This window comes from Danio rerio, chromosome 6, assembly GCF_049306965.1.
Source record: "Danio rerio strain Tuebingen ecotype United States chromosome 6, GRCz12tu, whole genome shotgun sequence".
In the NCBI taxonomy this organism is placed as follows: Eukaryota; Metazoa; Chordata; class Actinopteri; order Cypriniformes; family Danionidae; genus Danio; species Danio rerio.
The window spans coordinates 27825504-27848278 of record NC_133181.1 but is presented as its reverse complement, the minus strand read 5'-3'; the positions used below and the strand labels follow the sequence as shown (position 1 = coordinate 27848278).

General features: G+C 33.3%; 2 protein-coding genes across 3 annotated transcripts in view; one reads left to right on the top strand and one right to left on the bottom strand.

The window, feature by feature from the left end:
* kyat3.2 (kynurenine aminotransferase 3, tandem duplicate 2) overlaps positions 1–22775 on the bottom strand; it is an 808856-nt gene that overhangs the window by 696542 nt on the left and 89539 nt on the right. The gene's annotated exons all lie outside the window — the stretch shown is intronic.
* Positions 1–22775, top strand: part of pkn2b (protein kinase N2b) — a 67824-nt gene that overhangs the window by 14925 nt on the left and 30124 nt on the right. For both annotated transcript variants that reach the window (NM_001290179.1, NM_001080032.1), the window contains 2 exon segments: positions 8734–9034; positions 19631–19785. In NM_001290179.1, coding sequence (NP_001277108.1) covers positions 8734–9034; positions 19631–19785 — 456 coding nt within the window.

The window sequence follows — 22775 nt, the reverse complement described above, 5'->3', positions numbered from 1 at the left end:
TGTCTTTACACAGCCGATTTAAGAGGACCTTAGAGCAGGTGGGTGTCTGGTCAGAGTTCAGTGTAAAGATGCTATTCTGCATTAAAAATTTTTGTGTAAATAAATTTTTTTTTTATTCCATACTGCTTCAGTTTGATTTTTGTGCCACTTTATTGTGTAAAGATGCCTTTAGTTACTATATTTAGATAAACATTGTACTGCTCTTGCTTTTATTTATTATAGTTTATTTTAAAATGTAATGTTTATTTTAAATAAACCTTATCATAACACAATGTTATATCGCAAAAAGCACAGACGTGTCACTTTATTTGTTTTTATTAGACTACATTGGGGAGGATGTAACAACTGAAAATAAGATTAATAACAATAATCAGCACCAAATATTGTCTTTATTACATTAATTACCAAGTACCATGACAATGCATTTTTTTTATTCATTTTTTGACCTTCGGAGTGTTTTTGACCTGTGAAATGGAAGCTTGTTGAAGATTCTTTGTATTTTGGATCCATTTATAAACAATGCTTTGAGGAATGTGAAAGTTGTGGTATTTGAAAACAACATATGTAGTTGTGACATTCATATTACATTTCAGCATAGATGCAAACCTCAGGCAGTTACATAGTGTGTGGATTGAATACTGTTTTGAGAGACTTCTGAGTATAATATTGCTTCCAATGCACTGTGCGTGCACATATAGAATCTGTTTCTTTTAAAAAAAAAATAGATCTTAGGAATGTAACTGTTTACTCATCTCATGATTCGATTCACAAATTAGATATTCACAGTTTAATTTTCTCATGACTGTTCAGCTTTTTTTACCAAATGGGATTGAAGACATTATAGGCTACAATAAATGAAAAGCTTGCATTTTATTAAGCTATTGCTGCACATTTGTTTGTGAAATTGAAATATAATTGAAATTTTAAAACAAAGCCAAAATCAAACAAGTTACATGAATAAAAATAATTAGGGGTTTAACAATACGTGTACTCGTATTGAATCGTTCAGTACGAGACTTTCGATTCAGTATGCATTACAAACCGAACGATTCAGACTAATATCTTAAAAGATAAAAGAGAATAAGTGTACAAAATATAATGTTTTCAGTGCAACAATGCTCAACAAGGGATCCCTAATGCAGTGACACGCTAGCCTTCCCTGCCATTTTGGTCGCATATGCACCTAAAATTGTATCTATGCGACGTCAAAATATATTTGGGAGCATTTGTGCGAGTGCATAAAATTTATGCCGTGGACCAGTTTTCACAGCATAATGTTTAACACAAGCTCGGAATTAGGAGGCATTCACGCATTTAAGCATCTTTACACCTGAAAACAACAAAAGCAGCGCTCAGGAATGGTTTAAAACAGTTGACATATCAACTTGCTGCAGTAAACAAAGCACACACTGCTTGCCCCGCCTTCAAGCTCTTTTTATTGACCCACTGCGCTAGAACAGAATGCGAATAAATTGGTTAATATCAGCTGTCAATCACTCAGTTCCATTGACGGAGCTACAGCCATGAAAACGTAAGGGTCTTGATACAGGAGAATAAAAACAACACTGACAGATTTAGATTTAGAAACCACCTAAAGTTACAAATAATGGCACATCTGATTAGTGATCATGTAATAAATGTCAATCCAGCATTTACACTTTTCGAAGAGTGGAGAAAAGACTTCAAGTGTTTAAAGTCAGCTATGAAAATGACTAAAGCATTCACCTTAAAGCCAGTGGGACAGAGTTTTCAGGGAAGTTAACAGTGTTTGCCACTGAACCTACACATTTTAAGCACAAGATGTTCTAACGTTATTTAATCCTTCATTTAATCATCACAATGCTGTCAGTCGTGCGGCTGATACTGCATTCACCAGCGTTCACCAGCGTTCACCATCGCTAAAGAGCATGCATTCACTGAGATGATACTAATATTGCAGCTTATGAAAAGACTGTTACTGGTATTAAGATGCCGCATGCAAATACTAAGTTATATGTCAATTTCATCTGTGCAATATCGGTAACCCGTGAGAACACAGCACAGTTATTATTGTTAACTAATAATTGGGCCGGTAAATTAAAATCAGAGAAATCCTCTGGCTTTTTTTCTTTGTTTTTTTTTTTGGCACCACTGTCGTATCGTTACACCCCTAAAAGTAATATATCAGATTAATCAACGGATGGCGTATAATCCTTATGATCAGCAGCGATATTGTGTTTTCTTAGCTGTAAATAAAGCAGTAGTGGATTAATCAACACTACTCTAACACATTGTTCAGAGGTAAGAAGTCTAAATAGATGGTCAGATATATTCAGTCATATAAACTTCTACTGAATCTGAATCATGATTTGATTCAATTTTCAACTGGTTCATTGTTACATTACAACTGGTTCTCTATTATCTGGTACACAGTCTTTTCAGTATTTATTTACACATTTAATGTTTTGTTTCCTGTGAAAGTGGTGGTATTTGAAAATGACACTTTTAGCTGTGTGACACTTATTTATTTGTTTGTCATTTTACATTCAGTAAAAATAGAAACTCACAGATCTATTCTTGCAGAGAAGTTCACTTTTGACACAAGTGAGTGACTTATTGGTATATTTTGTAAATAAAATGATCTGACAGTACAACAGTAGTAGAACTTTATATCTGGTTTCTCCGTATCATCTTATTGAACTTTTATTTAATACATAGAGAGTAAGATGATTCTATTTATTTAATTTTTTATTTATTTATTTATTTTTTTTTTGCATTTTAGCACTGGAAGATATGAGTATTTGTTCATGTTATTTTTGCCGAACATGTAGTGCATTACTAATAAACGTCAATTAGAATTTATGAATATCTGGATTTCTGAAAATATCCATTGTATTTATGATATATTGAGCAATTTCATGCACGTCAACCTTGTCACCAAATTAGCGAAAACCTTTTTAAGTTGTTTACGTAGGCTAGGCTTGTATTTTACAGAACTTTACAAATACTCAAAAAATCTCTGCCAGCGATTTCAAAAACAATTATTTGATTCACTAAAGTCACAGAATAAGTCACAGAATTGGCAATTTCACATCAATCACATCCTTAATGGAGAAATGTCACATAATCAAGCATTTTATTATCATAAAAAGAAAAATGTCAAATAAAATAAAATCAATAATTTTTGTTCTATATAGAGATAACTCTTATCCAATTGATTAGCATTATTTCTTGAGTTGTGCAGTTTAATTAACAGAATTTCAACAAATTATGTTGTTTACTGTAAATGTCTAGGGCTGGGCGATACAGCAGCAATTCATACAGTCACATATCATGTTCCATATCTTTAAAAAAAAAAAAAACATGTATGAATATTAGGATTTTTTAACCACTTTATTTTAATTTACCAATATTAAGGCAAATGGTTTTAATTTAATAGTCAAAAACAAAAATATGTAAACAAAAATATCTGATCTCTCATAAGTGTAAATGCTAAACAATCCAATCATACTTTAAGGTGTAAACAATAATAATACAGTAAACCTCAAACTCTGTCAACAGCAAAAATTATGGTTATCAAATCTGAGCTTTTAAGTAAAGGAACTAACCATCATTAATTAAAGACATATTGCAACATTACAAATTGTGAAGTTGAATGACTACATTACGCCCTATGCTGGATATGGAGTGCTAGGGGCTGGGATGCACAAGAAAAGAAACCAAAAAGCCACTCTGGTGACATCCTTGCATCTTTTTTTAATTATTATTTACAATTTCCTCACTGCTGCTATATGGCACTCATTTTCGAGTGTGTGGTTGTTCTGACCTTAAGTGGCGATGACAACCTAAAACTCACATGTGCAAAGTGTGAGTGTGTGTTTTTCTTGACCAATTTCAATGGGCTTTGCGCTCTGCACTCATGCTCCTCTGCCGTCTTTCTGTAACCAGGGACCATCAACTGTTTTCTCAGAGGATGTCAAATGGACAAACCATTGCTTCACTCCAATATAAATTTATAAAGAAAATGAAAAAGCACTGCATTGTTTGGGTGCACTGTGTACCGTTACTGAAATGTGTGTATTGCATAGTGTGAAGCAGATTGGCTAGTTCTACTTGCATGAATCGCAGTGCGCAGATGACATTATCTAGGTGCGCCTGGAAAATGTGTTTGCGCTGGTTGCACACCATGTGTGTGCGCACCTGCATTGGAAATGACAAACTTACACCCTAAGCTTATTGGCATTCCTTCCAAGACGCATGCTCAGCAGCCACATTTTAACAAAACTATAGCTCTTCATACTCAACTTTAAAAAAAAAAAAAAAAAAAAAAAAAAAAAAAAAAAAAATATATATATATATATATATATATATATATATATATATATATATATATATATATATATATTTACAATGGTGTTTGGTAATACATATACTGTTTTATCGCCCAGCCCTAGTGACTTCCATATATCGCATGATTTTTTTTTAACTCTGTGGCTAGTTGTTTTGAAAAATATAAACAGATGTTTTGATTATGCTGTTAACAAATACATTCTCTTTGAGTTTAAGCATCTTATAGTGCTGGAGTTTTTCTTTTTACTTTTATACAGATACAGCTTCCAACCCTAGTATGTTTCAGTGTGAATGAATAACTCTGCTAGTGTGGACTGTGTTTGAAATGAAAATGTAGATTAGTGTAGAATTAGCCTCATCCTGGTATTACATCTTCTGGATAACCCTGCTGAAAAAAACAGCATAAACCAGCCTAGGCTGGTTGGCTGGTTTTAGCTGGTCGACCAGGCTGGTTTTAGAGGGGTTTTGGCCATTTCCAGGCTGGTTTCCAGCCATTTCCAGCCTGGTCTTAGCTGGTCAGGCTGGGAGATGACCAGCTAAAACCAGCTTGACCAGCTTAGCCAGGCTGGGAGCCCAGCCAAAACCAGCTATGTCCAGCTTAAACCAACCTGGTCAAGCTGGTTTTAGCTGGATTTAGCTGGCCATTTTCCAGCCTGACCAGCTAAGACCAGGCTGGAAATGGCTGGAAACCAGCCTGGAAATGGCCAAAACCCCTCTAAAACCAGCCTGGTCGACCAGCTAAAACCAGCCAACCAGCCTAGGCTGGTTTAAGCTGGATTTTTCAGCAGGGAAGGGCTATAGCTTCACAATTTATGGACTGTTGCACTATAAAGCTTGTGTTGACCTTTCAGACATTTATACTCCTCTCTTTTGCATGACGCCTCTAGTTTAAATCACACCACTTTTTTCCGCTCTGTGTGGCCACATTTAGTTGATTTGAAGCAGTTGGTCTCCTCAGTCAGTGTGCTGTGTGTTCTGACCCCACCCTGCTGATAACATGCTGTATGTCCATAAATCTCTCTCAGGAGGGGTCTTCTCATTCGCCACGCGGGCATGTTTGTGTGAACTTTGAGAACTGCAGGCTATGCTGTGGTTGGCAAGGTTGTTTACTCGACTGACCCGAGGTGGAACATGATTCTCAGCTGAACTTGTTTTGGTGTCTGGCTTTTGTCAGATGAATAGAAACAAATCATCCTAATGGTTGTAAATAATGTGTAAATGGTTGTAAATTAGAGCAATTTTGCCTTGATGTCATTCTGTTAACAAATATCCTCTTCTGATGTGTGTAATAGTGGTGAATTTGTTTTGTGGTCAGTGACATGCTTGCATTTTAATGCAAGATGATTGCTTAGCATAGTCGTAGCATTTTTTAAAAGAAAGGTCACATCTATTTATTTTTTAATGTGTTATACAATACAGACTGTTTCAAAGCAGCTTTGTATGGATGAAAAGATCATGTTACAAAATTTGTTAGTTTTGAAACCATGTGTTTCCTAGTAAGCGGCTCTAATAAAGACAATAGTGGCATTTATTCAGCTGTATTTTGATTCTGCGTCATTTCATTTCCATTCATTGAATATTTATATATATATATATATATATATATATATATATATATATATATATATATATATATATATATATATATATATATATACATATATATTTATATATATATATATATATATATATTTATATATATATATATACATATATATTTATATATATATATATATATATATATATATTTATATATATATATATACATATATATATATATATATATATATATATATATATATATATATATATATATATATATATATATATATATATACACATATATACATATATATATTTTTTTTTTTAGCAAAAGATATGGTATATGCCCAAATCAATAGATCATGTGACAAAAGCACAACACAGTATACACGTGAAGTCAGTTTTAAGTAACTAAATTAAGCACTCTTAAAGTGACATGTATGGAAGCCTTAGAGCAGGGGTGCCCAAACATTTTCTTATGAAGGGCCAAAATCCAAGCTTGATTGAAAGCTGTGGGCCGAAGATAAATATAGCAAACTGTATAACAATAAAGTTGCCATGGGTAATTTCCTAATTTATTTTATATAATTAAAAAAAATAATAATTAAAAATTACTTCAAACCTATTTACTAATGGATTCTAATTTTTTGAAAATGTATATTATTTTAATGAACTTTGCCTTGATTTGCACGCTGATGTATTCTGCTTTTCCCCCTATACGTTAAATGATAATTTACATTTATTTAAAAATCTGTTTCATTTACAACATTTAATTGAAACATTTAATTTCATTTTTTTTTTTTTTTTTTTGTAGCTCAACAAATAAAACAAACATACAAAAAGTTACATTGAAATTGAAATCAGAATCTCTGTTAAAGGCATACCCCAACCCTTCCCAATCATTTTCCCTCTGGCATACAAGAATACAAGGGGCCTGCAGGCTCTAGTTTTGGCATCTCTGCCTTAGATGATTCATTTATTTAGTTTTATACAACGGTTCTGTCTGGCTCTCAAATCTGATTGGCTGGTAGCCGTGCGATATTCTGCAATATCAGAACTCCTACAGCCTCTTTACCCTTTGTGTATTACTCCGCCCACATACAGCCAGCAAAAAGCAGACACTACAGATCTAAATTTTAAAAGATGCACGCTCAACTGTTTAACTGTCAGCTTATGATTTGAATCCGGAAGAAAGTAGTTCCTCATACAAAAGGGTTTTTGAGACTCTCCATGTTTGATTTTGTTTTTATATACACAATTATGCTGTCAAACTGTTGTATAAATGCAATATCACACTCGTAGCAGTGCGATATGGCTGTATATATACAGCCATACCGCACTGCTACTCGTGTGATATTGCTCATTTATATATTTCTGTCACATATCTGAATTATTATTTTGCATTAGCTGTAGTAGGCCTGTCAAGATATCTGTTTTTTTTTTTTTGTTGTTGTTGTATGACATATTTCACCAAAATATATTGCAATTAATGATATTATTGTCATTTTAAGACAATTTTGTGCCACTCATCATATACAGCCAGAATGACAATACATTTACAATGCAAGTGTACCTTTCCAAAGAACACTACTATTTTATTCTTAAGTATTTTTAATTTAATTATAGCCATTTAACAATTTATTAATTAGGCATTGGAATCAGAATGTGAAAACGTATATCCTAAATAAATAATAATAAATGTTAAAAAAAGACCAAGGTAAAAATTAACAGAGGCTGTGATTATCTACTACCAGATCTACTTTCAGATGTCAGATACCAACATGAAAATATACTAAAGTAATTTATAGTAAATACTGTAGTGTTTTTTTAAACTTTACTGACACCTCCAATTAAGATAGAGATGTTGCCCATCACTTAAAATGTTGCTAGAATTGGTTTTTATGTATGGGGGATGTATGTTGTATTGGCAAAAATGATTGAGGTCATGTCCTTGTGTTATGCGATAGGTCAACATATTGATTATTGTTACAGGCATATTAGCTAGCTAGCACATTAGCATTTTAAATGCAACACATTGGTAACAGTGATAGTAATAATATCAGCATGGCTAAGCATTTATCTATTAAGTCTCCTCTTTTTTTTCAGTAAATATGTTTAAAACACATTCACATTAAATATTTCAGCATTTATTCTAGTACATTTAACATTTTTAAAGAATTACAGTCAAAACCAAAGAAATAAAATTTACAAAGAAAAAACATTTTTTTTTTGTCTGCTGGAAATGATTGGAGACAGCATTTACTGTTTTCTTCTTCAGTGTGACGTATTTAAAGGTATAGTTTGCCAAGAACGTTCTGCCAAATATAGTATATTCTTTAGTGTTCAACACAATGAAGAAATGTTAAATAATACCATTCATTCTTATTTCTGGTGGCTTCACCTAATGACATTTTTAGAGCCATAAAATGTAAAAATAAAAAAATAAAAATAATTGAGTAAATTTCTAAAAGTTTTTACAGACTTTTAACTCTGTGGTGTGTGTGTGGTGTGTGTGTCTGCGTTCACTGTTTGTTATTGACCTTGTGCTTGTAAAGGTGTTGCATTGTTCTTGTGAGATGTCTGGGCCTCCTCAAGCTGATTAACTAGTGCTTTATTCTGTTGCATAACAACCTGAACCAGCTCATTGTATGCACCACCACTGTGTATGCGAAAGTGAATTCCCATCATTCTTCAGCATCGAAAGATATTACTCACAGAATGCAAACCACTTATTACTCTGAGAATTTGCCATTGCGTTGCGTCTTGAGAATGTTGCTGCATTCCAGGATGCATTGCATGTCATTGAATGCCTCGGATAATTGTAAACATTTCTGCTATCTTTTTGTCTCTCGCACTGCTCAGAATGATGCTCGGGGTCCGATGGTTTCGGGACGGCTGGATTTCGACCAGAACTTGGACTTCTCAGACACGATGGTCCAAAAAAACCTGGATGAAATCAAGGATCAGATAAAGCGAGAGATCCGCAAAGAGCTGAAGATCAAAGAAGGAGCCGAGAACCTGAGGAAGGTCACTACTGATAAGAAGAGTCTGGCGTATGTGGACAACATGCTGAAAAAGTCCAACAAGAAGGTGGAGGAGCTGCACCAGGAGCTTCAGGAACTGAACGCACACATAGTGGTGAAGGACCCTGAGGAGGTTGAAGGTATGGCTGGTTTTATTCCTCCATCAAAATCTATATCACTTGTATAGAGATAATAATAAATATCACCATCTAAATAAATAAATAAATATATATAATAATAATAATTATTATTATTATTATCATTATCATTATATTTATTTTATTATTAGGATTTATTTGTATTTATTTTATTATTTATTTATTCATATTATGCAAATCTGCAGCTGGCAGCGCTCAAATAATAAAAGAAAATGCAAGAAATGTAAAATGATCTCCTTTCAGGCTAGCATGAGCATAATCTTTTTTGACACACTTGCTGAAGCTGTGACAATGGAGGAAGGAAAATATTTTTGTCTAAATGTTTGATGTAATTCAGAGTTTTTCTTCATAAGACCTCAATTTATTGCCAGGATCCACGGGTAACAATTTGTTTTACGTGTATATGTTTTTTGACACAAAAACACATTGATTTACATTCTAAGAATAAGAAACATGGTTTCAGGTAAAATGACTGTTTAATGATCCACTAAAAAAATAATAATCTACATCGTAAATGATCTGAGAGTGAATACATGCACAAACTTTATAATAATATTTATTAATTTACTTTTACACACACTGGAATAATTAAACGACAATAAAAAAATAATAATAAAAAAAGCTTTTGCTCAATCATGTAATTGCAACATCAGAAAAGTTTTCCTAAATGACAAACAAGTGGTTGAAGCTGTATTGAATCTTTCAGTATTAAGTTATGTTTGTCTGAAGTTTGTAAATCATAAATATTGTGGTGTGGACCAAATTCAAAAATAGTCTTTTGAAAATAAAAAATGGCTGAAGTAAATAATAATAATATCATGTTTTTGGATGGTACTTCAGCATACCATGTAAGTAACACCTGTATATGGTTTGCAGTTTGCACTGAAGAGTACCATGTTATTACTACTTCAACCTGACAAAGACCTTGGTACTTTACCACCACAGCCCTTTTTTTGCTCTGCTGTGGTTGTACAACCAAGGGCTTTGTATCCAAAACAACAGTTATCCAAGGGTATTACTCTACCCTGTAATATATTGCTGAAAAAAAACAAATCACCACAACAAAGAACAATGATAATGATTTGCCAGGGGTTTAAAGGATTATCAAAAATAGAAGGTTTTGTACAGTATTTGTGCTTACACAAGTGGCTCACATTTACATTTTGAAACTGTTACTTACTTGAACCACCAGCTAATATTAGAAGAAAGAACGTTTGTTTACTAGCATGGGTTTTTTATTTGGTAATTGTTTTATTGATAACACTGCAATAATCTAATTCGACCCCCTAGTTTATCATAAATTGATGCAAAGCAACAGTATGACGTACATGGATGAAGTCTCACATGTGTCATGCTAAGCTCGTGGCATTGTCTGGTATGACATATATTACAGTGTATCTTCTTTTTTTTAAACTGACAGCAGTAATAAACTTCAGTAAATATCTATTTACATATTAAAACTAAGCTATCATATTTGCTGTAGTCATCACCATAAAATACAATATTTTTGGTAATATAGCCTATGAATGTATAGTTGGTCTACATTACACCACCTACAAATGTTGATGCCTCACTTTCCTTTTCATTTCACAAGCAGGGGAGGAGGCTTTTTTGCAGCACTGAATATGCTGTTTTGAAAGACTTGTCTGAAGTAAAGTTATGTTTTTGCTAACAGAAAGTTTTTGTTATCAGGAAGTTGCTCGGCAACAGAGACGCATATTTAAAGTCACAGGGGAAAAGTAGGAGACACTAAAATGCAAGCGGTTATTTTAATCATTGTGGTAGTTCTAGGTAGATAAATAATCAGAACTCAGTTTGGAATTGTTAGAATGTTATATACACATATTTAGTTAAAGTCAGGGAATTATAGCACATTTTATTTCAACAGTTGTTCAATTGTAAAAATTGCCTTTGTAATTCTAGTGCTAAAATGATTTCATCTTTTACATCGTAGCATTTATCAATGTCAGTTCCAAAGCAGTGAACTAATTAGAAGAACTCCGATGTAGAACAAACATTGGCTTTTGTTTACATTAGCAATTTTGCATGACTACTACTTTATTTGATGGCAACATGGTGAACCCTTTAAAAAAAAAAAAAAAAAAGCAAACACATTCTTGAGTGCTCCATCTTGCATATATGCAAAGACATGTTGTGTGTGACTAGCATCTTACACTGCTCTTTATGTCCTGTGTGAAATGCGTGCTGTTGTTGATTCAGAAATGCCCTGACTAGCAGCTCTAAAAGACCACAGTTCACGCAATTTAAGGATTTTTTGAACGAAACAAAAAAATCACAAGGCTTTAAATTGGCCATTGACTTAAAGCCCATCTAAATGTTGGGAGATCCAGATGACACCCAAAATTGTTATTTAAAATTAATTTAAAATTATTTAAAATCTTCATTGTAATTGATGTCAACTGCATTATGATCAACTGGATATTCCAGCGTGATCTTACGAGGAAACATAAGTATTTTTAGTTTTGTCAGTTTAGTGGCTAATTTGTACGAATTCGTACGAGTTCAGTCGTACGAAAATGTACGATTTTAAAAAGGAGGCGTGGCACATAACCTCACCCCTAACCAGCCCCTAACCTCAACAATCATTGAGGTATGAGCAAATCGGAATAAATTGTATGAATTAGATCGTACGAATTCATACAAATTAGCCACTGAAACAAAAAGTTATGAATTGCCGTAAGATTGCGTTGGATATTCTATTTTAGAAACTTTTTTTCTGTGACGTTGTGGTTGGTAAAATGACATACTTTAATTCCCAACACTACTTTTTAAATCTCAGACACTGCTTTTGCGCTGTAATGTGAGTTTGTTCATTTTTGTGATTAATTAATGCACACAAAAAAAATTATATTCTTTAAGTAAATTTTAAAAGATTGTAATATTCTTAAGATCATTTTTTATTATTCTTAAAAGAATAAAAAAAAAAAGTTACTCATCTTCTGCTTGTTCCAATCCTGTTTGTTTCTTTTTTTGGTGAACACAAAGGAAAATATACATAAGAATGTTGAACAAACAAACAAAACACAAAAACGGCCTTTGCCTTCCATACTTTTTTTAATGTGATATATTGTCACAGAAATTGTTGCATAATCTATATTATTGTCATTTTGTGATCATTTTATGCAACTGATTATATAATGATTCTATAACAGCATAATAATAGCCAAAAATACTTTAAATAGCTTTAAACATTTTAAAATATTTATCATTCTTAAGATTATTTATATCCTATAATTTAATGTTAAAAATGTAAATATCCTATTATACACAATGTTCTATTAAGTCAATGCTCAAGTTTAAACTTTGTCATCTGTGAGGTAGAATGTAAATATCATTGTAAAATGGCTTTATTGTTATGCTCAACAAATATTTATGTCCAACCATTGCATAAGTCAAGATATTGATTATTGTGACAGGCCTATAGTTTCAGTGACTGCTTTTTTACCAATGTTTTTTTCAGAATAAATTGGTTTGTGATTAACTGAAGAAAGAAATTTATAAATGTTTGGAACAATTTTGGGTGAACTATTCTTTTAATGTTTTATTTTTTTAATGATGAGATAATGGTTTAGTCAAACGTTGGTTGATAAGTGTTTACCACAGGTAATATGATGCTTGATATTTTACTTAAGTAAAACACATTGCATTATTACATACATTTTGCCATGGAAAGGGAAACTTCTACAAGTATGTAAAAACATCTTCTTCAGAAAAAAGTTCAACATCTTTTCATTTTTAACTTTTCTCTGCAGGTCTTTAATAAATGTTGACTGTAGTTTTACATTGACCCAATCTGTTAGTTGATCTGGCCTTTGATCTGAATCAGATTTAAATGTTATTTTTTATAATGTTTAGTCAGGACATTCTGTTTTTTAGTCAAGTTTTGAGTGACAAAGTCTATGAATCATAGTTTTAGTCAACAAAAACATCATTTTAGTTGTTTCAGTAACTAAATAATGGGTATTCAAAATCACAATAATTTAGCTTTGCATCATAATTGTGATGAATGATGGTTATCGTCATTTGAGAGGTCATCGGAATTATTACAATTTCACATCAATTTCAAGTCAAAAGAATATCAGACCATACATGATTCACAATTTACCTTATTAATTTAGCATTGTCATTAGCATGTTACTGCAAACTATTCAAACTGTGAAATTCCTGTTTTAGTATGTTTTCCTATTAAACTAAATGAACAAACAAACAAGTGAAAGGCGCAAACAAGCTTGTATTTGGCCTCAGAGGATTCAAGGTGTGTTTCCAGTGTGGTGCGTTTGGATGTGTGTTTTTATTGCTCATACAAAAGCAACCTGGTCATCTTCAAGAGGGGGAGGGTGATGGAGGGATTAGAGGAGAATTAGGACAGGAAGTGTGTCTTTCCTGGCATTAGTAGTGGGACACCCATGACAAATCTGAGGCCTTTCCTGGATTCACAAACACTTAATAAAAAAATCACTGAATTGTATTCTTCTTTTTCTCTCTTTCTTTCTTTTCCTCTTTCTTTCTTTTTATCTTTTTTTCTCTTTTTTTAAAATGAGTTGAAACAACAGAACTCTTGTGATTATTTTGGACAACATTGTTTTATGTTCAATCCACTTGGATTTGTTAAGTTAACTTAATTTGTGTTGGGATAGGGACAACATTTAGTTTTATGGAACCCTTCTTTCTTTCTTTCTTTCTTTCTTTCTTTCTTTCTTTCTTTCTTTCTTTCTTTCTTTCTTTCTTTCTTTCTTTCTTTCTTTCTTTCCAGATCATTTAAATTGTAATTAGTAGATTGCAGTAAGTTTGCTTGCATGTTGATGAAATGCAAAGAATGTCTCTGGGCCAGTTGGTTTGCTTTATTCATAATCCAATGATTCACTCACCAAACTTCAGGAAGTTTTTCTGTGTTTACAAATAGAAGTCACTGTTCTAGATAAGGTTATTTTGAATATCCTAAATCTCAGTATAATTAGATTAGCAATTCCCATCAACATTGCTGGATTTTTTGTTCAATCTTAAATACAAGTTCACATAAAAATAACCAATTCTATAAATGAAACTATACCATTTTTTTTTCAGTAAAAGTCGTTACGTTAATTTCTTGTCTGTTTGCTTATTTTATTGTTATTATCATTATTAGTATTATTGAACCCTTGGCATTGCTGTTCTCTGATGTCTATCAGCAGTGATTCATTTCTCAATGCACAGCCTAGATCAGGGGTGGGCAAACTTGGTCCTGGAGGGCCGGTGTACTGCACAGTTTAGCTCCAACCCTAATCAAACACACCTGCTTATAGATTTCTTGTGATCTTAAATACACTGATTAGCATGTTCAGGTGTGTTTGACTAGTGTAAAACTTTGCAGGGACACAGGCCCTCAAGGATCAAGTTTGCCCATCCCTGGCCTAGATCAATTATCTTTACATCAAATTCTTAGTTTAAATCATGCAAAGTTATTATTACAAATGTATTCAGTTTTGACTGGAGTTTAATTGTAAATCGCTTGGTCCAAAATCAAATGTGTTTATATATTTTTAAAGCCCAGGACATTCTTGTAGGCTGTAGTAGTATGGATTGACATTTCACAAAGTGAAACCGGATCTAGTGCTACACACATACAGATTATAAACATTTACATACAATTTTCACAGTACTTGCTGCTAGGGATGTGTGATAACATGTGAAATAGTTTTGTATGCTTGAACCCATTTACATAAAAAGAAAGAGATTAATTCATGTGATTGTTGTCTGATTTTCTAAGTGAAGTCTTTTTCATTTAGTTGACATCCAGTTTTTGTGATGCTTCTTGACTTGTGTCATTTGCTCTGTGTTGTCACTTCAGTTTTTGTTCTACATGCTGAATCGGGCAAACTTAAGTGATTTAATATCCACTGTCACACTATTTTGGTCTGATATGTAAAACCTAAGTACTTTCTAAAAAACAACACAAATCATTGTAAATATAATTTGCACATGTTTTCTTTTCTTTTTTCTTTAGACTTTAAAAAGTCAAAGTCAGTGTACAAAATCTCTACATGAAGGCATTGTAATCCTTTCCATCTTTTTTTTCTTTTTTACACAAATGGCAATTCCTAACATGTCAGTGTTGAAGAGCATTGTCTTCTCTGTTGAAATGTTAATTGTGTTCATTTATTCACAAGGTGAAGTGAAAATAAATTAAAATCTAAACAAATGATCAGATTGCTAGGGCTGCTCAATATATTGTTTCAGCATTAACATGGCAATGTGTGCATTCGCAATAACCACATTGCAGCATCTTATCAGCATTGAAGAATGTACAGTGTTTACATTTTACATTACATTTGATTATTCAATAGGGGGAGGACAAAATAGTCTGATATGAATAAGGTGGCACTTATCGTTATGGTGGATCAAACATTCATCAATGTTGCAAGTATTAAGAAATAAATAAAGGCAAACTTCATGAGGTTTTGTTTGTAATAACTATAAAATGCTACTTTTTTATCTTTTTTTTTCAAATTCTGAAAACTTATCTGTCTGTTCATGTGTTTTTAGACTAAACAATATTTTAGATTGGACTTTTGAATGATACCGATTGAAGCTTTAGGTTCTCCTGTTTAGAATGATATATGACTCTTGAGGCTGACTGCTAAAATAAAATAAAACTGCTTTTTAAAAATAATAATCATACAGGCCCATTAGGTCTTTGATGCATTTTTCCCTCTTAATTTACAAATATGATATATTGTGGATGGTTTTCTTGTGATGTATCGTGATGTTTCATTATCAAAATGTCAGATTTTTCCAATATCAGGCAGCCCTAATATAAACCTTTTTTTTATAACAAACTTGTTTTATAGTCAAAGTATAACTGTGTAATCTAGCTAATCATGGAGTGATGGCTGGTAATGATTTATTGTCCTTGGTTAGTGTTTAATAAGACAGCTCTGCAATCATCAGTACTGATTATGTTTGCTGTAGTCTATATATGTATAGTATACATTTTATATGTATATATATTGTATTCTCACTGACTCCTGTATGGTTTGTTCTCCGTTACTTCTTAAAGGTGCAGTAGGTGATCTTCCACAATGCTAACAGCTTAGCATAAATCTTTGAATCGCAGTCCCTCCTGTGTCGTCTAGAGCCACGCCTCCTGAAATACGAGCACAGCAAAAAACCCTCTCTCATGTTAAAAGCGACTAGTGCTTGTCCGGTGGCGTGCAGGAATTAGACTCATCACTAATCCAAACTGACATGCTATTTCAGAGCAAATATTTAGAGTTGCATGGTAAACAATATAGGGAGAGACTAGGCGGAATAGCGGTATTTACTTGTGTTTTGCTTTTAAACTAATTAAAATCTACATCATCGATGCTGTAAAAGGTCTCTTATGAAACTGAAAATAGTCTTATCTATCTTTCATTGGAAGATTTTAGTGGCTAAACAACACTTCTGTGAAGATATAACCCATTTGTGACAACAACAACATCTAACGTTACATCAGCAATGCGTAAAGCTAAAACAGTTTTAAAACAGAACATTACCTGTCTAAGAGAAATCCTTCAGCCATGGTGTCATCTTTTCTCCAGTGTGCAAAGGCAATATTGATTCAGGTTTTTAAAAAGTTTTGATTCAGCAGGTTTTTACTGATCGCGCGCGCGCTTTCTCCCTCTCTTGTGAACGCGCAGCACAAACATCGGATGGCGGAGCTGCGTACAAACGGCTGCGCAGTTGTTCAGATCTGCATTGTTGCTGACAGACAGTTTGGGCTACTTATCGGAATTATGAGAGATGTCGGCCTAACTCTATTTAATTGGATGATTTTTTTTTTTTGTTTTATGCCCTACACAAACTATAAAAATACATATAAATACATTTAGATAATTTACTTATATCGTTACTATTAGACTGTGAAGAGACTTTCAACCATAAAAAATTAAAAAAATGCTTCCGAAGACAATCACCTTCTGCACCTCTAACTCTAAGTAATAACTTAGATAATATTTCGGTATTAATCGACAGTGGCAGTTGAACTATTTTTAGTGCAAACTGGTTATAGGTTTGTTCTCTTTCTTGAGAGCTTTGGTTGACACGCCCAAGCCATTGAAATCATATCACATCTCTTTGTGTGTCCAGTGTGAAAGCTGCTGTAACAGGTCAACCAGAGACCTACAAGCAGCACGAAGCAAGCACAAACATGTATTTTTGCATACTATATTTTACAGCCTCACCTTTAGGCAGTGGGTGGCTCGGTGGCTTAGTGATCAGCACTGTGACCTAACAGCAGGAAGGTCACCGGTTTGAATCCGAGCTGTGTCAGTTGGCATTTCTGTGTGGAGTTTACATCTTCTCTCCGTGTTTGCTTGGGTTTCCTCGATGCTCCGGTTTCCCCCACAGTCCTAAGACATGCACTATAGGTGAATTGAGTAAACTAATTTGGCCGTAGTATATGAGTATGTATGGATGTTTCCCAGTACTGGGTTGCAGCTGGAAGGGCATCCGCTGCTGTGGCGACCCCTGATGAATAAAGGGACTAAACCAAAGGAAATGAATGAACTTTAGGCAATAAAATAATTTTCTCTCAGTGTATCTTTTGTCATAAATAAGGTCATACTCGAATCCCATTCCTTGTTTTCTGCTATAGTGTTTGAAGTAAGTAAGTTTTCCAGGATCTGCGCACACAAGATTTGAGTCACAGTAAATCTGGTAAAGATCTAGTTGGATGGCAATTCATATTAACAACTCAACAACTAGTCCACTCTTTCTTTTAAAAAGCCAAGAACTTTATACACTTTGCACTTTTAGATCTAAAACTGAATGCTGTCACTTCAAGCTGTTACATATTGCATTAAGTTATTTTCAAAAATCTATAATGGGGCACTTTAAATAGTCATGTGTTCTGACAAAAAAAAAAAAAAAAGTTTTGCAACCATTTAACACACAGAAAGATCCTGCCCCAGACAGGGCAGAAGTTTAAATTACTTTAATAAATGTTCATTTAAATTGTTAAATTATTTATTTGTTTATGATATTTTTCACCTTCAAATTCTAATGTCTACATATTAAGAATAAAATGTCCAATGTTCTTTGAAAGTAGGATTGGGCTGTCGCCTCACAGCAAAAAGGTCGCTGGTTACTCAATTCAGTTATAGTGCATGTCTTTGGAGTGTGGGGGAAACCGGAGCCCCTAGAGGAAACCCAAGCAAAGAGAATATGCAAACTCCCCACAGAAATGTATAATGAGTGGCATAATTGATTTTAAAACTATTTGTTACAAAAAAATAGTTATTGTTCCCTCCCCAGTACTTTTATATAACTTCTTGATTGATATCAAGAAATGGACACATCTCATCTAATGATGTGGTTCTTGGTATGGCCATTAAAATAATGCATTTATTGATGCATATCTTGTTGAGTTTTATGCTAGTGGCACTGAATGTGTACAAGTGAATATATTTATTCATTAACATTTAACGTTTTGTTTGCATTCAAATTAATGTTTAGGCTTCTATATGTCATGACCGAGCTGTCAGAAACAGGGCTTCCACCTTACCTTCACAGGTGTGTAATTTGTGGTTCAGTTTTCTTGTCAGAACTTGAGTAGATGATCTCATCATTCTGAACCTCAGCTATTCATAAAACAAAGCTGAAGTGTATACTATGCTTGTTTGTGTGTTTGTGAGAGTGTTGCACAGTGACAAAATAACAATTTTTAATTTGTTAAATTTTTTTTTAAGTATTTTAAACTTCACCTAATTTTAGATGTGATTTTGAATTTGATCATTTCAGTGGGGCAAGTTAAGGTAAAAACAGAGAATCCAGTTTTGCCCCCTTCTTTCAGTTTTTCTCCTCAAGAGTTGTGTTTGCTCAATCTTGTGCAAGCCTTTCCATGATGGCCTAGTTGTTCTCACAGAACGTCTTTGAGAAGCTGGCACACTGTCACTTGAGAGAACATTAGCATTTTTCTTGCCTGCACAAGTCCTTCTCTGAGTGTCATTATCATTGTCAATTGTGTTTATTTCACAACTCATCAAATGCTAAAGTTAGATCAAAATCTCCTTCATAATATTTGGATACATGTCTTAACAAATTGTGCTTTTGGCTCGGAGGTTAAATGTTCTTTATGTTATATAATATACCTTAAGCAATAACTCCAAAGAAAAACTTTTTATTTAATCATAGGCTAGACAATCACTGTGAGTCATGTACACAATGAACTTTGTGTGAGTTTTTTTTATGGCTGATTTTATTCTCAGAGTTTTAGTCTGAGGTGTCAGTTTTATTTCTACATTACAAACCAAGACCTTATTGTTTATAATAAGAACTACACATTAATCTGACAAAACTGTTTTAATGCCAAAAAGACAGCTTGTGTTAATAAATCTGGTCTCACCACTGCTCTTCATATAATTCAGATGGTCATTCTAGCTGTCCTACATTTAGCATTTGCTGCCCTAAAGGAACAATGTGGTTTTCTTGAGCCAGTCTTGTATACATTTCCTCCAGCATTCCAAAAATGTTTTATTTATTCTTGTTTTACTGTTTTATTAACTTTTTGATGTTGATTTTGTGTTTGTTTAACATCAGAGTACCCACTAACTCCAGACACCCCCAAGAGTGAAACCCGGATGTCCACCAACAGCAATCGTCTGGCCGCTCTGAAGAAACAGGCCGACATTGAGCTCAAAGTCAAACAAGGAGCGGAAAATATGATACAGATGTATTCCAATGGCTCTTCCAAGGTAATAACCAGTCTTTAGTGGAACAGTGGTGTGTTGGTTTTGTAGACTAATATGTTTGCTGGAGATAAGAGCAGTCATTTACATGGATATAGATTGTCTGGAAAGAATGTGCTTTTTCCTTTCCTTTAGTTTTTTTTCTTTTTTCTTTTTAGTTTAACTGTTTGTTTTTCTGTTCAGCTTTTATGTTCAATTTTTGTCCTTGTCTTATGTCTTAATTTTTGTTTGTTTAGGTTTTCATCGGTTTTATTTTTGTTTTTTATTTTGTTGTTTTTTTTATTTGTTTTGTTTGTTTCTTTGTTATTGAGTTAAATTTAAACGTTTCTGTCTTTTTTTTTCTTTTTTTTGTTGATTAAAATGTTTTATTTATCTATTTTGATTTTCAAGATTTATTTTATCATTTTGTTTTTAATTAAGCTTGTTTGTCATTTTGTTTATTTTTTATCTCGGTTTTAAATTTATTTTGCCGCCTTTATTTATTTATTTTTCTCACAATTATTTGGTTAAAGTTTTTTATTTTTTTAAACAGGCAGACCATATGTGTCCCAAACTCACTCTTATGTTTCATATGGGCTGTTTAAAATGTTTTGATGTAGCCACAGTGTTTACTTTTTCCTTCATCTAAATGAAATCAGCCTTTAAGTGTTAAACATGTAACCTCTACATGTTACGCTGGCACAGGAAAAAACAGTTTTACAAATACACTTCAGCTTTGAATAACACAAAATACCCTAAACTCCCAAAGAAGATAAGCCGTTTGATCCCTTAAAGATCTTGTGGGAGAAGATTCATCCTCAGAAATGAAAACAGATGTTGTCAAACATGTCCTCTAAAATTAGGTGAAATCTTCTTTCCTTTCCCAAAAGTGGTAAAGGAACTCAGACCAGACTCATTTGTACACATATGCCAATGTCATGGTTGTAACCCCCTTGGGTGTAGCTGACATTAGGGAGAACTGGAATAGAACAGTTCAGTTATGTTTCTCTACCCTCAGGAAATCATTCTTCAGTTCTGGTTTACTCTACATGTACTGTGTCTCGATACATGTAGTATCAGCAGAATCTCTCTCTTGGTTTGGCTTGACTTTGGTCTTGAGCGTCTGACCCTCCTTTCCTCCCTTTTATCAAGAGCGACTCAGTTAATTAAAGAGGCTCCGCGGCTAAAATTAGCATCTTGGACTGACAAAGGAGTTCTGTTAAATCAGCATGGTTGTTTGGGGGGAAATATATGGAGTGATAAACACAGGGAGACAGAACAAGGCAGTCTGACTTGTTTCCAGATGTATGAGCAGTTTAGTGTTCTCCAAAAAGCTGTCATAAAAACATAGTCAGCATCGAGACACATGACTTCATTTGGCTCATTCTTATGAAGTTATACGTCTGCGATTCTTTTGGCGCGTGATTCTTCTGTTCAAGAATTTTAAAGCTCTTATTTGTAGGGTTTTGTGCAACTTGTGACACCAAATAGAATGGTAGACAACAAAAATAATCTACTTTTTAATTCTCTGATCTTAAAATGATACCATTGTTTAAAGTGTTAGTTGTACACCAAGATGTAAATTGTCATCATTTACATAATTTTGAGAAATGTTTCTAAACACATTATAAATGTGTTTGAAATCATTATAAAAGTGTTGAAATCTGTTGCTGAAATATGTTACAAATACTTTGAAGTATGTTGTACTGAATTTTGCAGTTAAATTGTTAACTGGTTTTGCGGAGCTAAGATGGTAACAATATAAAATGGCCCTGCCCCAAACACTAGCCTCTTTTCCACTATCGTGCCAAACATTTCTAAGATCAGTCAGGTATGGTTCATGTTGTTTGCTCACATAGGCCCAAGCCTGAATGTTGCTGCATGAACAAATTGTTCTCAGCACGGATTGACAACCGTTCTGAAATGTGACGCACACAACTAGGGCACTCCATAGCTGGCTAAGCAGCCAAAATCGTGCTATTTGTTTATTTTATTGTATTGATGTTGAATCAGAATAAAGGACTCCTTAAAATCTGTAAAATCTGATCCTTGTCTATATCACCATTTACATTACACTTGCAATCTTACATTCCACAGAGCTCCGTTATGAGCACCACAGTGTAAAATGAAATCGTATCCAAGCTGACTGACTGGTATTGTCTATTTGAGTGCATTCAAACATGTGTGGCTGTATAAGCTAATTTATTAAGCATGTATTAACCTATTGTTATTAGTAGTGGTATTTGTCAGTTGAGACAGTGGACGTGGTTTCAGCGATTCTAGCCAGCGGACACGCCCACATAGTCAGAGAGTTGAGATTTCTGCCTTTTTTACTAAGATTTTGCTAACTACTTTGAGTTACTCTACTTTTTTAGCATTCAAATGTGACTGGATGGTTTGTTGATACATTTTAAACTCAGAACTGTTAAGCTTTAAAACTTAAAATAAACTTTTTTAATAAGATTGAATTAATACCTACTTTTTAAACTCTGTATTTCTTAAAAACTGATGTTTCAAACACTCAAAGAGGTCAAAAGGTAAATCTGTTTTCTGAAGATGTGATTACTTTAGAAGACAATTAAACTAGTGACATAACCATTGAATATGGTCACAGAAGCTCAAACATGTTTGCTTGATGTTGATTTCATGTGTTAAGCTAATTTGGTTAAATTATCTATGTTTACTGATCAAGATTTATATGTGAATTAAAGCCGAAATTAGTGGAGTTTTGGAGGTGTCATAATTTTGAGCATCTGTTCTGATTCTGTGCATTTTAAAATATACAGAATGGTGTTTATCTTAATTAGTGGTTCAATAAATGAGAGGCCAATATCAAAAAAGTAAAAATGTAATAAATATAAAATAGGTTCAGCAAATGGGCCTTTATTGTTGTTAACTAATTAGTTATATATGGCTTTTCTGTGATAAATGTAAAGTTTAAATTTTATTGACTTTTTTCTGTGGTTCAAACACTGATTGTGCAATTATGAGATGTGATACACTTGTTGTACTGTTTG